The following is a 16,216-nucleotide window of genomic DNA, read 5'->3' as shown; positions in this document are numbered from 1 at the left end:
GGAGGCCAAGTTACTGAATATATTTAAGAAGGAGATAGATGTCTAGACATAAAAGGCATCAAGGGGTATGGAGAGAGAGAGCAGGAATGTGGTATTGAGATAGAGGATCAGCCATGATCATATTGAATGGCGGAGCAGACTCGAAAGGCCGAATGGCCTACTCCTGCTCCTATTTTTTTATGTTTCTAAAACAATTCAGTAAGAATCTATACTCGAGGTCTTAAGGTTTCATACTTAGACCACAAGTGAACACTTAAAAAAATGCAACACACAGGTGCAGTAAATAAGCAATATATTTACATTTGTTCATCAAGCCTCAAGTATGAAACTGAAGCAAAATGGGTAGTCAAAGCAAAAAGCTGAATTTAACAAAATCAGCCCTGCATAGGAAAACAGAAATGTTCAACTGGAGTAAGAAAAAATTGGTGTGATTTTAACTTATATGCACATTTTCACAATGTTTACCTAACCAGTCCTTCATTTGTTCAGAAAACCTTCCAACATAACATGAAATATTTGGTACTATTTTCAATACAAGTGAAGGCAACTGCATAATATGCCAGTCTGCCTCATGAGTAGACTAAAACCAAATCAATGTTAGATGTAGTATGTTTGTACTGTATTTTTTAAAATTCTGCATCAACACCATGACAAGAAAAGAGCAAATGGTTAGGTAGGTGCAATCAATGGCTATGCTAACAAGGGTCGATATAAAACTATTCACATATGCAGCAACGCCATATATGTATGTATGTATACCCAATTTATTCTGTGGGAGGAAACTGCTGACACTTTAAAATTAAAAAATGTAAAAGTGAAAAAAAAACATCTTGAATTTCCTCTAACACTAATGTCAGACTAAAGAATGCATCAAATCCATGCAACGATCATCCAAGGCTAAGGCATAGTCTAGTACATAATCAGTGTTGGAACAGAAGAAAAAAGTTCATAAGCTGCTTTTAAAGTTGAATTAATGGCGGCAAACAACGCACTAAATTCAGACATCAAAGTTTCTTCCACTCCATGTCATCTGGGGGATTCACAGCCACTGTTTTTTTGCCAACTTCACTCCAATTTGTGCTCAGAACGGTGCCTCCAGATTCAGTCTAAAAAGGACAACATGAAAAAGTGAATGTTAGCTTTTAGCCCGAACAGCAACAATGCTCATGTGTGTGTCATGGCCTAAATTTCTGTTGATGGTTGCACCAATAGAGTGGCTTCAGTGACACACAATGCAGCTACAGCCACTGGATTTTAAATGTCTTTTGTGTGAAGTTCAGCAAACCCACAAGACAGATCTTCAAGATAGGCCCAGATTTTGCGTTGGTAATGATGGCAAAACTGTCAGCGTTCGCTGTCATTATTCCTGTGAAAGTAACAGCAACCTCTGGAGTCAACGCGTGCGCAGACAAACACAGAAATCCAGAAGTTGCGGTCAGTGATTCTACGCTTCTCCACAGGTTCCACAGTGGAATTCCCCGGGGCCCATAATCAATTCAAATCACACTGAAAGGAAGTTCCTGAGGAAAACTTTCCCTATTATGCTGGAATATTGCTGTTAAAAAAAAAAACTAAAAAATAAGCCTTGTTCAAAGAGGTGTAACTGGGTTTTTAATGGCATATTGACTGCTAAACAACTGTTCTGGCCCTGAAAGCTAATCTTATATTAATGGAAAAATTTGGCATTTCATAAATACAAGAATTACATGGTTTTTAATATAATTTTTAACAAATTTTTTGATATTTCAGCTTCTACCTTAATCCTATCTGCATATTCCAATCTTTATTTTGCTCTCTGTAAAATTTATAAAAAGTAAATTAGAATCTATGCATTTTACTACCTGGTTTGCTGTTTGTGAAAACTCTTTAATGTGATTGGTTGCTCAGCCTGCTAGATGACATCACTGTTGCTGGATGCTGGAGATTCGCTTGATTTGGTGTCAGATTCAAACTTGTGTCGGGAGAAGTGAAATTTACACCACAGAAATCGCTAGATCTTTGAGGAAAGCTTTCTTTGAGGTCAGCGGGGAGCGCCGTCGCTTCGCCGCTGACTGCAAATTCAGGGCCATTGTATCGTAAATAGTTATAACTTCACTGTTTGGACATTTATACTGTGTGTACAGTATAGTTTGTATAATACGAGTAGGATAAAATGTAAAAAGGTTAGAAGGGCAGAACAGATGCAACCTGTGTTGTCCAAATCTCACTACATGTGGGGAGTTCCTGGATAGTTTGAGCAGCCAAGGCAACACCTGCAGGAAGGAAGTGCCCCCAGCTGCATCCAGTCAAGCTCAAAGTGACTGAACTTGAGGAACGGCAGAAGATACTCCATCACATACAGGAGGCGGAGAGGAGGGGGCTTTGGAACACGAGGTGGCAGAAATTGGAAACAGGTCATCTGCTATTTTGGTGCGAGGAGGAATAGGGAGGTGGTTCAGGTGTCCTCTGAGACCATTACCTGGGCAAACAACTTTTCAACATTGAATATTTGTTCCAAGGGCACCTATGTGGGGAAGGCAGCCACAAGCAAGGCCAAGGAGCTAGCTGTTGGTGGATTGGGGGTGGGGAGGGAGGCAAGAGAAGAATGAAGTGCAGGAATGCCGCGATAGTAGCAGGTTGAACAATGAGGAGCAAACAAAACATGCGTCCCAACTGGTGTGTTGTGTCTTAGGTGCCAGTAGCAAGAAACATAAGAAAGCAGGTGCAGAAGCACTTGGAAAGGAAGATGAAATCAACCAGAAGTCCTGTTTCTCATTAGAAGCAATGATGCAAGGAACAAGAGGATTCACACCCTGTCTGTAGAAGAGCAGCAAGATTAAGGATGTAACCGTGTGGCTTGAAAAGCTGTCCACGATAGAGTTGCTCAAACGCCTGGGGTTTTGCAGCAGGAGTGAACTGTACTAATAGGCTGATTTACGCCAAAACAAAAATGAAATGAAATTAATATCCTTGCGTGGAGGTTAACTAGAGCTGTAGGGGAGAATGTAAAACTCAAATATCAAGAAAGCAAGAGTGGAATAGGCAGGTTGGAAGGGAAAGCAAGCTTTAGTCAGCCAGCCAGTAGAAAGACTAATAGGTTAAACAGGAGAAGGTCGTAAAAAATAAATTAGGTTGGTGCAAGGGGGAAGAAAATGGGGCAATTCAAACTTATTTTTTATTTCTTCATGGGATGTGGGCGCCGCTGGCAAGGCTAGCATTTATTGCCCATCCCTAAATGCCCTCGAGAACGTGATGGTGAGCTGCCTTCTTGAACCGCTGCAGTCCGTGTGGCAAAGGTACTCCCATAGTGCTGTTAGGGAGGGAGTTCTAGGAATTTGCTCAGTGACGATGAAGGAACCACGATCTATTTCCAAATCAGGATGGTGTGTGACTTGGAGGGGAACTTCGAGGTGATGGTGTTCCCATACACCTGCTGCCCTTGTCCTTCTAGGCAGTAGAGGTTTGGGAGGTGCTGTCGAAGAAGCCTTGGCGAGTTGCTGCAGTATATCTTGTAGATGGTACACACTGCAGCCACAGTGCACCAGTTATGGAGGGAGTGAATGTTTAAGGTGGTGGATGGGGTGCCAATCAAGTGGGCTGCTTTGCCCTGGGTGGTATCAAGCTTTTTGAGTGTTGTTGGAGTTGCACTTGTCCAGGCAAGTGGACAGTATTCCATCTCACTCCTCACATGTGTCTTGTACATGGTGGAAAGGCTTTGGGGAATTAGGAGGTGAGTCACTCGCTGCAGAATACCCAGCTTCTGACCTGCTATGGTAGTCACAGTATTTATGTGGCTGGTCCAGTTGTATGTATATTAATGCACAGAGTATATGAAATAAAACAATGGATCCAGACTCATTCACTAAATACAAAATCATGATACTAACAGCAACTGAAACATGGCTGCAGTCGGGACAGGACTGACAATTAAATATTCCTAGGTATAAAAATTTCAGGAAGGAAGGAGAGATAGCAACATTAATTAGAGATAATACATGCACTAGACTGTAAAGATTTAAATAGAGAAGTGTTCGAACTCAAATCCCATTGGGCTGAGTGGAGCTGAGCAAGGCATTGGTCACATTACTGGAGTATATTATAAATCAAACAGTAGAAAGGGAATTGACAAAATTTGTAAACAAATTGAAGAGGTAAGTATTAAAAATACAACCCTTATAGAAAATTTTAATTCTCCAAAAGTAGACTGGAATAGGGAAAATGTTTGTGGTGAAAAACAGTTTTTTTTGTAGAGCATTTAGGACTGTTTTCTCAGTCAATACATTGCTACTCCAACAAGTAAAGAAGCACTACTTGGCCCAGTTCTGGGTAATGAAACGGAGCAAGGTGATGACCTGAAAGTTAGGTACCATGTGCATTTGGGAAACAGTGACTATAATATAATTAGCTTCAGCATATTAAAATAATTTAAAAAAATAAAAATAAATCGAGGACAAGCAAATTTAACTAGGGAAAAGCAAATTATAGTGAAATAAAAAGGAACCCTGCCAAATTAAATGGGAGAAAAAATTGTCGAAGAGAACCATAAATTAGCAATATTACAGTATTTCAACAGACGGAAAGTGTACCAATCAAGTACTTTACAGTGGACTGTGTTAGAGCCACTGTTATTTGCTATATACAAAAAAGATATCTACTTGGAATAGAGGGAACAATATCGAGCCAAGATCGACTGAGTTATAATAGTATCAAGTAGAAATGACGATTTACACCATTGTACTACACTTTAAAAAAAAAAAAAAAAAAAATCGATTTTGCGCATATATACAATATAGTATAATTTGGGCTGATTCCGAAAGCAAGCGACCTGTCAAAGAACAGAGTTTTCTGGGAGCACTAGTCCAGACATCACAGACCTGCAAGACCATGATTTTCCATCCAGAAAAAAAATCAGGGATTTCTGGCCAGTGATTTCTTGACTAGCATTCCCTGCAAATGTCAGTGCTTGAGAGCACCTGACTGAGGAAATCTGTCCCACTGTCGGCTTGGTGATGCATATTGCCCGATCAAAAAATGCACTCACATAAAAGTCCATTATTTCCAAAATATTTCCATTTGCAGGATTAAATGGGTAAAACGAAGTTGCAAACTCCATTAATTTCTTTTACAAGTTTTGCTTTACTTACTGACATTTCATGCAATGTATACATATATTAAAAATAAATAAATACACTTAAGAAAAACAACAACGTGGTAACATTAAGGGTGCAATACTTACAAATGACTTATTCATAGCACGCTTCACTTCATCAGACCCATCTGCATAGATCTTCTGAAAGAGTTGGTTCAGAGCAGCATCTCCCTCAGGTTTCTCATTATTCTCTTCCTCTTTAATCTCCATTACTAGTTTATCCCAATTCTTTGAGCAGTGAGATGAGGATGGATACTGCCGCGGCTGTTCTAAAATTACAGATCAACACGAAATAAATTAAAAGGACATAATTTTAAAAAAAACATTCAGCCACCTGAATAATCTGAACACTGCTGACTTCAACAAATGCATCTAAAAGAAAAAAACCTAACAACCATGATGATCGTCTCAACATTTCAGGGAGAAGTTTTAGTAGAATAGACCTGGCACAAGACAGTTTGGAAATTCAGCTAACTGCATCTCCCTGGCCTAATCATTAATTAATATTAAAGAATAAAGCTATATAAATTTATTGTTGCCATAAACTACTAAAACACTCAAAACTATTTTATATAAAATGCCATCCCTAATTACCTATTCTCATCTTCCCCTTTCTTTTTAAACTTTAAATTAAATGTTAACTTTCTCCAATTACTGTACCATATTATACCCATTTGAACCTTCCCCACCACCACCCACCGCCCCCCCCCCCCCACATTTTGTGATTTCAAAACCCTTCCCTTTTCATTCTCCCTTTCTGTTCCCAGTGTTCATTTTCAAAGTGGAAAAAGCTTTTTGAAATTGTAATCTGATCGGATGAAATGCAGTGTCAAAAAGCTATGTTTTTAGCCAATCATATGGTAATGATCTTAAGCCTGACTGAATAATTTAGGTGCATGCTCTTCTTCAAAACTGAAAAGTGATGAACAGACATATTAATACAATCAGAAAAAGGGGTGGGTTATATGCGAACTGTGAGGGTGCAACAACTTGCATCTTGCTTTTAACATAGCAAAGCGTCATAAGGCTTCGCAGGAGCTTAACAATACGTGACATCGAGCCACATAAGGAGATATTAGGACAGGTGGGTCAAAGAGGCAGGTTTTAAATGGTGTCATAAAGGAGGAGCGAGGTAGAGAATCAGTGGTGGGAGCGATGAAAATCAGAGATGTGCAAGAGGCCAGAATTGGAGGCACACAGAGATCTCCGAGGGTTGTAGCACTGGAGAAGGTTACAGAGATAGGGAGAGGAAATGCCATGGAGGGATTTGAAATCACGGATGAGAATTTTAAAAATCAAGGCATTGCCGAACAGGAAGCCAATGTAGGTCAGCGAGCACAGGGATGATGGGTGAACTGGACTGAATGTGAGTTAGGATTCGGACAGCAGAGTTTTGGACGAGCTCAAGTTTACGAAGCTGCAAGATGGGAGGCCGGCCAGGAGAGCATTGAATAGTAGTGTGTAGATGTAACGAAGGCATGGATGAGGGTTTCAGCAGATGAGCTGAGGCAGGGGCGGAGATGGGCCATATTAGAGGTGGAAGTAGGCAGTCTTAGTGATAGAGAGGCTGTGGGGTTGTAAGACTCCCATTGTCCGGTTCAGCCTCAGACAGTGGCCAAGGAGAGGGATGGAGTCGGTGGCTAGGGAACAAAGACAATGGGCAGGATTTTCATTGGGCCGTGGAGGCGGGAGGGGGGTTAAAATCCTGAAATCAGGGGGCACGAACCCATCCCGCCCCCAACCCACCTCCATGCCAGTTTCAAAGGAGGTGGGTACCCGACCCGCACTGGGACCTGCCTCCCCGAGGCAGGAAGGGGATTAGTGCCAATTAACTGCCTGTTAACAGGCAGTTAATTAACAGGCAGTTTTTAGCCTAATCCCTATTTTCATTCTTGAAGTGTGGGATTCCCGATGGCTCCAAACCACGCCAAGTTAGCGAGGCAGGCCGTCGGGCTGAAGGGCTTGGAGGGGTCGAGATGTCCGGTGTTCAGGTGAGTGATGGGTGCATGAGTGCAGAGGTAAGTGTGTTTAAAGAAGTTTTACTTACCTTTACAGCCTTCCTTCCTTCAGGTCTCGGGAGTCCCTCATCTCACCGGCATAGAAAGCAGAATGGCCATGATCTGTCAAAAATTGCAGCATTCAGCTTTCTGTTCCGGAGAGATCTCTAAATCATCCTGAGAGGAAGGAATTAACTTGGAGTACAGATTGTCAGTGTTTGACAGCTTCAAGCAGCTGTGAAACGCTGATATTTCATCTGTCAAAAGGTCTTGACAGATGAAATGTCAATCTGTGATGTCACCTATTGCCGGGTGGCCCTTAATTGGTCTGCTGAGCCCGCTAGGCAGGCTCAACAAGATCAATCAAGTCAAAATCGCGTGGGTTGGCTACAACTCGATGGAGGCGGGACTACAACCCCAAAAGTTGTAGTCCCACCTCCTCAATGAAAATCCAGCCCAATGGCTTTGGTTTTTTCAATATTTAATTAGAGGACATTTCTGCTCATCCAACATTGGATATCGAACAAGCAGCGTGGCAAATCGGAGGCAAGGGAGGGGTCAAGAGAGATGGTGGTAAGGAATGATGCAACAGATTATCTCAAGTAATAGACAAGATCTGAAGACAGAAAAGACATTAGAGAAACATTGGATGTGTAGATAGGTAAGGAAGAGGGAAGTCTGAGCAAATGTGAGAAAATGCAGGAAAAAGGGAGATGAAAATGTGGTGGTCAGATTTGAAAATGAGGATATAAAGTCTGAAGTTACTGATGGCAATGTTTACAGCAGAAGACTGTAGTTTGCTTAGAAGATGAGATATTGTTCCTGAAACTTGAGTTGAGCTTTGTTGGAATACTATACAAGGCCAGTGACAGAGGCTGGGATGGGAAAGAGAGGGAGAGTTAAAGTGGTGAGCCAGAGATGTCCAGCAGTCACCTAATTTGCAAATCTATCTCAGCCTTGAATATACTCAATGATTCAGTATCCACAGCCCTTTACGGCAGAGAATTCTAAAGGATCACAACCCCAAGTGAAGAAATTCCTCCTCATCTCAGTCTTAAATGGTCGACCTCTTATCCTGATACTATGACCCTTTAGACTCTCCAGCCAGGGGAAACAACCTCTCAGCATCTACCCCATAAAATCCTGCTCAGAATCTTAAATGTTTCAATGAGATCACCTCTCGTTCTTCTAAACTTCAGAGAGTATAGGCCCAATCTATTCAACCTCTCCTCATAGGACAACCCTCTCATCTCAGGAATCAATTTGGGGTTGCCCCCTTCTAGCTTCGTCTGGCTGGTGGGTTGGGGGATGGAATTTTAGTAAACACACAAGTTGGTTTACCCATTGGTTTTTGTGGTGACTGGCTAACGGTTCAAATGCTCCAATAAAACTATCAATATTATCCACCTCTGTAAAATTTGGAGTAAGACTTGATTTAATAAAATGGTGGGCCCTGTATTCACAACCTCAATTACTAGACTCATGGTCGATACATGTTTTTCTGCCAGTTCAAGAACATGACACACTTGCTTCCTCTCATCAGCCTCAAGTTGACACTATGGGCAGGATTTTCATTGGGCCGTGGAGGTGGGATTGGAGGCGTGTGGGGGGTTAAAATTGCAAAAACTGGCGGGCGGGCCAAACCCCGCCTCCAAGCAGTTTTCATTAATTTGTGTCGAATGGTCCCATCTCCGTCCTGCCTCCAAGAGGTGGGATAGGCCGTTAAGGCCCTTAACAAGCACTAAATTGCCTCCATAATGCTATTTTGAAAGGCCTTTGCGATTTTAACCCTTTTCCCACGTGAAACACGCCTGTTCTGAAACACGACGGTGAAACCTGGCGGGAGCACAATTGGATTGCTGACTATCAGCTGCAGCTCAACCATTAAAGAGATTTGATCAGCCATCATTTGCAGGTGGCAGGACTATGTAGTCTCAGGTCTGGGGGAACTTTTAGAAGGCATAGCCACAGCTGTGGAAGTTTGGAGCCTGACACCCATCTCCTGTGTGACCTCCTGGGAAACCCCTCTCGCCACCTTCACTGAGCGCTTCCTCAACTGAGGCATATACCAGAAGCATGGGAGCCATTTATTTCCTTCCCTTCTGGACATTAGATGAGGACGAAGACGAAGACCAGCCGCGGCACCAGCAACAACAGCAGTAGCAACAACAGGAGCGCCAAGCTGCTGCTCACCCACCTGAAGCTGCACAGGCCAGAAGGGGCCAGCGCATGAAAGCCCGTCGGCGCAGGAGATACCCCCCAAACAGGGTCCACAGACACAGGGTCAGCTACTTCAACATGTCTGAGCAGCAGTGCCAAAGGCGGCTCCGACTTTCGCGAGAGGTAGTGGGTGACATCTGCGCAATGCTGCAACAAGACCTGCAGGCCAGAGGACCAGGTGGACAACCCTTACCAGTGGCCGTCAAAGTCACCACTGCACTCAACCTTTTTTGCCTCAGGCTCATTCCAGGGATCAGCAGCAGACATCAGCGGCATCTCCCAGGCGGCCGCACACACTTGCATCACGCAGGTAACCGATGGCCTCTTTGCCATTGCGCATAATCACATCCATTTCACCAAGGATCAAGCAAGTGTCACGGCGCGTGCGGTTGGATTAGCTAATCTGGCAGGCTTGCCAAGGGTGCAGGGCGTCGTTGACTGCACACGTGGCCCTTAAGGCACCCCATCGCAATCCAGGTATTTTTGTTAACCGCAAGGGCTTCCACTCCCTTAACGTTCAGCTGGTGTGTGACCACAAGGAGGAAATTTTGCATGTTTGTGCCAAGTACCCTGGCAGTTGCCATGACTCCTTCATACTGCGCCAGTCTAGTATGCCTTCGCTATTCAGTCCGCCAGACCAACTTAACGGATGGCTACTTGGAGACAAGGGCTATCCCCTGAAGACGTGGCTAATGACGCCGTTGAGGAGCCCATCCAATGAAGCTGAGAGCCACATGTCCACCAGAGCCATAATCGAGCAAACCATCGGTTTGCTGAAGATACGCTTCAGATGCCTGGATAGATCAGGTGGAGCCCTGCAGTACTCAGCAGCCAGGATCGTCGTGGTTTGCTGTGCAGTTCACAACATGGCACAGCGTCGTGGCTTGCAGATTCCTGAGGACCAAGTGGCTCGTCACATATCAGAAGAAGAGGAAGAGGGGGGGGGGGGGGGGAAAGAGAGGAAGGGGGGGGGGGGGGAAGAGAGAGGAAGGGGGGGGGGAAAGAGAGGAAGGGGGGGGAAAAGAGGAAGAGGGGGGGGGGGAAGAGGAATAGCGGGGGGAGAGGAAGAGGAGGAGGGCAAAAATGAACATCTTGCAGAGGCCCATCAGCCAGCGACAGCAGTACGCGAGAACACTGCTGCCCGGGATGCAAGGAACGCACTCATCTTGGCCAGATTTGCTTAGCCTAGCCAATCAAGCACTTTTGCCTCGCAGCTTATTACCTGAGCATCAACAATGGCCAAGGACCAGTGGATTCCAAGCACTTTGACCACCATACTGACAATTGCATGTAATCCTAAGCCCTCAATGTGAAAGTCCCATTCGCGAAATGACACATGCCACAACTACAGCAGTAGCCATCAGATTTTTTATTTACATTATTCATCTGATGGCTTTTTCACAGAAAACATCAAATTTCACCCAAGTGACTACCCTTGTGGCTATTTGTGCAGTATCTTTCTCTTACGCATGCTCCTACATGGTGTTCCCCTGTGGCTTCAGCAGATGTGGAGGCCCCTTGCTCACTTTCCTGCTGCTCCTGTCTCGACACCTTTGGCAGGCGTCCTCTGAGGTTGCAAGCCTGTGAGGGCTCGGCAACAGTCTGCTGCTCCTGCGGCTGTGCAGGGGTTGAGACGCCGATCTCAGATGGGTGTGGACTCTGGTGGGGCTCTGACCGAGGGCTCTGCAGTGGCATGGAAGTGTGAGCGCTTGGAGAGAAGCCCCCACTTCCTTGATGTCTGCCACCAACTTTCCTCTCATGGGTCAAGTCCCCCTCAGCGCTTGCAAGTGGCTTGAGAGCACCTTGCTGCACATCAGGGGGGCCATGGGGACCCGTATCTACACTGGCAGTCCTACTCAGAATGACTTCCATGAAGGTCTGGTTTCTTTGTTCAATAGATGGACCATCGCTCCTCCAGAGATGTCATTCTATTCTGAACACTCACCATGTTTTCTGCACTCTGGCGACTTATCACCTCCATGGAGGTTGCCATCCTTTCCATGGTGATGCGTTCATGCGCCAATGACTCCACAAAGGCTCTGCTCATGTTCGCTATGGACTCCTCCATTCGCTCCACACTCGCAGCGACCCTGGAGACAAAACCTGCCAGAGACTCCTGCATCTGTTCCTGGAGTTGCAGCACCGCTGATCTTATGGATGGACCCAGAGGCAGAGGGCCGACATGCAGCTGAGCCGAGCTGGCAGAGTCCTGCGCCCTCTGAAGGACTCTCCACTGCTTTCCATCTCCACAATCTGCTGATGCTCACTTGTGAGCTGTGATACACCAGGTGACAACACTACTCTATGTCCCGAAGGTCCCACCGAGGTGCGAGTGTCTGCGCTGGTGCTGGGTGCAATGAATTCTGCTAATGCTGCGCCCTCAGAGGTTGCAGCTTCCTCTGAGGAGTCTTGAGGCTCATGCTCTTCCTCCTGGATAGTGGGGACGGGTGCTTGCGATGGTCCTGTGGGGGAGTAAAGGAAAGAGTCAAAGATATGATGCCAAGGTTACATGCACATTGCAGATGATCATTAGTCCATCTGTTAGAGCTTCAGAATCATTAGCAGCGACTCATGCAATGTCAATGAGAGAGATGGAAAACTATTCTGTCACCAGCTTGCTGTGATGCACCCCTCTGTCCGTCCCCCACTTGCGCATCTTCTTCCACTCCTACGATCTCCAGGACCGCCTCCTCCCAGGGGGTGAGGTGGGCTACTGAGGGTGGCCCTCCTCCTGTCCTCGCTCTTTCTCGCTTATTGTGAGCTCTCTTTTCCTGCAATGAGGGAGACAAGTGGAGGTTGAGTGAGAATGAAGGAGTGAGTGTAGAGATTCCATAGCATAGATACTTTGAAGGAGACAAAGATGGAGTGAGGTGGCAAGACCAAGGGCCCTCCCTGTGTGTTGTCAGTTGTTTCCATAGCATCACAGTGATAAGGAGTGTGAGGGCTGCATAGTCAAATAGTTAGGTGAATGTGACCATAGAGAGAGGGGGAATGGTAAGGGTGCATGGATGTCAGTGTCAAGTGGGATGTGTAGAAAGAGATTGCTAAAGCCGAGTGCTGGTGAGGAAAGGCAATGGGGATCAGATTGAGGGTGATGGGAAATTCATACTCACTTTTCCAGTGCGCAGAAGGTCATGAAATCTCTTCCTGCATTGAATCCAGGTTCTGCGGGTTACTGATAATGAGTTGACCTCCTCTGCCACTTGGATCCACACAGCCTTGGTCTGCTGGGGAGGCTTCTTCCTCCCTGAAGAAGGGAAGAGCACCTCTTTATGAGCTCTTGCTCCCTCAACTAAAGCCTGCAAGGCAACGTCATCAAAACTGGGAGCAGACCTAGGTCTCTCGCTCGTCATTCTGCCTCCAGGTCCCTGTGGCATGAAAGGCCAAAAGGTTGGCAGTCTGCAGAAGAAGCAAGGCTTGTTGCAGACCTTAAATGCAGCAGCAATGATGACGTCATCGGAGGCAACTTTCAGACTGGAAAAACTCATTTGCCATGGGTTCCCACACGTTGGAACTCAATTGGCCAATTAAGTTAAAATCGCATCAATCTCCCACATCGATTTAGATTCGGGTGGATAACACGAAATGCGGATTACACGACCCCAGCCCGCCCCTGAATTAAAATCCAGCCCTTCATCTTCTTGTTGGCCTTGAATTCACATTGTTCTCTCTTTCTGAAATCCGTGCTGTTATTCCTCCTGTTTCCAGCGTCCTCGGTCCTTCTCAGACTCCAATTAAAAAATTTCTAAATTGCCTTTTCCTCGCTTTCTCCTTCATCGTGTGCCGGAGAAGTTTCCCCTTGGCTGCCAATCACACTAACTTACAATTTCTGCCTCTTTTAATTTAGCTGACTGCTATTCAAAAATAAAGGTACCGTTGCTGTATTCATTCATTTTTAAATTTTTACCAATTTTGAATTGGTTTTGTTACCAATGTACATCAGGTAGCTGCCACCAATTGTTTTGAGTCAATCTTAGATATTCTCTCGTGTACAACTGCGCTAGTCATGCCCATTTGGTGAGATGAGGTCACTAAGCTGCTCATTTCCAAGACAGCAAGTAAACATACAGAGCAACAGTCAAAGAAAGTTTCACTGAACTCAATCTCACTTTCTCCTCGAAAAATACTGGGTCTCCCAGTACTTCCTTCGAACTTTGACTACCTCCACACTATGGGTTCCCTCTTCTTTCCTAAATCTCATGAAGCAGAGTGGCAGGGCTAGATTTTCGGGGAGCCGTCAGGTGGGGTTTCAGGCGTGTGGGGGGGGGGGAAATCCCGACTTTGGGGGTCCCGGCACCATCCCGCCCAAAACCCCGCCCCACGTAAGTTTCAGGGGCGGCAGGTACCCGCTCCGCACTGGGACCCGCCGAAACCAGGCGGGAAGGGATTAGTGCCAATTAACTGCCTGTTTTAACAGGTAGTTAACAGGCAGTTTTTAGCCAAATCCCCATTTTGAGGGGTTTCGTGTGGGTTTCCCGACGGCTCCAAACCACGCCAGGTTGGAGCGGCGGGCCGTCTGGTTGAATGAATTGGAGGGGTCGCGATGTCGGCGCTCAGGTGAGTGATGGGTGCATGAGTGTAAAGGTAAGTGTGTTTGGTGTGTCTAAAGTGTGTAAAGAACTTTTACTTACCTTCACAGCCTTTCTTCCTCTAGGCGTCGGGAGCGCGTCAGTCAGCCGGAACTTAAAGCTGAGCGGCTGCGATCTGTGAAAAGTGACAGCCTGCAGCTTTTAGTGCTGCTGAAATTTCTAACTGAGTCTGCGTAGAAGGACTCAGCTTAGAAATCAGAGTGTCAGTGTTTGACAGCTTCAAACAGCTGTAAAACACTGATATTTCATGTCAGAAATCTTGACAGATGAAATTGCAGTCTGTGACGTCACCTGTACTCACCCGTAGGCCCAATGGAAGTGCCGGTTTCCTGCATGCACTGCGCATGCGTGGGAAACCGGCACTTCCGTTCCCCTGAACGAAGGGGTTCAGAGGTCGAACACGTGCGCAGGAGGGGCTGCGCGTGTGCATCGATCTTCGTTTTTTTTTTTTTTTAAAAACAGGTTTTCCTGGGAGGGTAAGTCTGCAGAAGTTAGACATGTAAAAAGCAGGCGTAAGGCCTGCTTTTTACAAGGTAAGTGGTGAATTAATTAAAATTAAAACATTTTTTCCACAGGTTTATTATTTTTAAATACTTTAAAGCAAGGTAAGTTTATTTTTTAGCCCAGTTAGAAAATAAAATTATTTTTTTCAAAAATTTAAATTATTGTTTAAAAGTTATTTCATGTAATTTATAGTTTATTTAAAAAATGTGATTAAAAAAAAATGTATTTGAAGATTTAGTGCTGTTTTGGGGCCGTAGTATTTATAAGTTTTGACAGCTCTTCCTGTCAATCTTATGAATGGAGCATTCCCTGCTCCGATTGGCTCTCCATGGCCCACGTGATCCCAGGGGACGCATCAAACTAACTGCGCCCCTGGGATACGCAAGCACTGCGCGCCGGCTGCTGGACCAGGCCCCGGATCGGAATTCCACGGGGGCCCGCAGCTCAACGGCCGGCACGCAAGCCAAGTGCAGATCGGGGGCTTGCACCCGCGGGAAGCCCCCGACCCAAATTTCTGGGCCATTATGAAGTCAGTTGAGATTATTTCTGTGCAAACTTCATCCAGTGGGCCCCAAACAAAATCATATATATTTCAAGGCCCTGCAAATATGTTCCCTTTATCCATGCATCCATAGTTGCTTTGATGCCTTCCATGGAACTTTTAACTTGGACAGGGGAGTAACTATAACTTATCTGCACTTGGAAGACAGCAGGCGAATTTTCAGGTGACTACACAAACAGAAATCTCAGAGTCCAAGGGAACACAAAATCTGTGAAACGGGATGACACAGAGGGTGCTTAGAATAAATATTTTCAAATGATCTTTGCTGCAGTCCACAATGGTTGTGATCATTGAAATAAGACTTACATTTGTATAGCACCTTTAACAACCTCAGTACTTCCTGAAATGCATTACAGCCAATTAAGTATTTCTGAAGTGTACTCAGTGTTGTAATGTGGGAAACGCGGCAGCCAATTTGCACATAGCCAGGTCCCGCGAACAGCAATGAGATAATGACCAGATACAGTAATGTTTTTTTAAGTGATGTTGGTTGAGGGATAAATGTTGGCACCAAGAAGAACTCCCCTGCTCTTCTTTGAAATAGTGCAATGGGGTCTTTACATCCACCCGAGCGGACAGACTCGGCTTAACGTTTCATCTGAAAGACGGCCCCTCTGACAGTGCAGCACTCCGTTAGTACTGCTTATGTTCTCAAGTCTCTGGAGCGGGACTTGAAACCACAGCCTTCTGATTCAGAGATGAGAGTGCTACCAATGAGCCACGGATAATACTCAGATCAATCTGTATACTTTTTTTTCCCCATTTACTGATATGTAATTTATTATCCAGAATACCAATTATTTTACATGCATCCAATCTCCCTGCATAATTAGGAGATTGTTGACATACCATGAGAAAATGCCTGAGGGCACTATCCTGCAGAGTGTGATTAGCAAAAATATGACAACTATAGCATTTTTGCTTCTTGTTGAGCTCTCAGCTGAGAATAACCATTGCATGGTATTCAAAGGAAAAATTCACAAAGTCAGAACCATGTCCAAGCCAAAAAGCTCAGTATGTGATGTGATCCCGTGAGTAGAAGCCCTTTTCCAATGTCCAACTCCATCCCCCCCCCACCCATGATAATAGCATCTACCCACAATCCTGAGCGAGTTGCATCAAGTCCTTACAACAGGCTACATACTTCAAACTAAGCCACAAAAACTCTTAGCAACAAAGACAAATTCAAAGCTATTACGAGGTACTGTATGTGGTC

General features: G+C 45.1%; 1 protein-coding gene across 1 annotated transcript in view; it reads right to left on the bottom strand.

Moving 5' to 3' along the window:
* Positions 1 to 744: 744 nt before the first annotated feature.
* The window catches only part of sugt1 (SGT1 homolog, MIS12 kinetochore complex assembly cochaperone), a 258,577-nt gene continuing 243,105 nt past the window's right edge, over positions 745 to 16,216 (bottom strand). The window contains exons 12-13 of the mRNA XM_085998646.1: positions 5,216 to 5,397; positions 745 to 1,106 (exon numbers count right to left, since the gene is read on the bottom strand). Of these exons, the coding sequence (XP_085854772.1) occupies positions 1,005 to 1,106; positions 5,216 to 5,397 (284 nt within the window). The 3' untranslated portion in view covers positions 745 to 1,004. The remainder of the gene's footprint in view (positions 1,107 to 5,215; positions 5,398 to 16,216) is intronic.

The sequence above is a fragment of the Somniosus microcephalus genome, chromosome 10 (genome assembly GCF_052327205.1).
Source record: "Somniosus microcephalus isolate GS21.2 chromosome 10, FLI_Smic_1.0, whole genome shotgun sequence".
NCBI lineage: Eukaryota > Metazoa > Chordata > Chondrichthyes > Squaliformes > Somniosidae > Somniosus > Somniosus microcephalus.
Note: the sequence above shows the minus strand (reverse complement) of the source record. Positions and strands in the feature narration are given on the sequence as shown.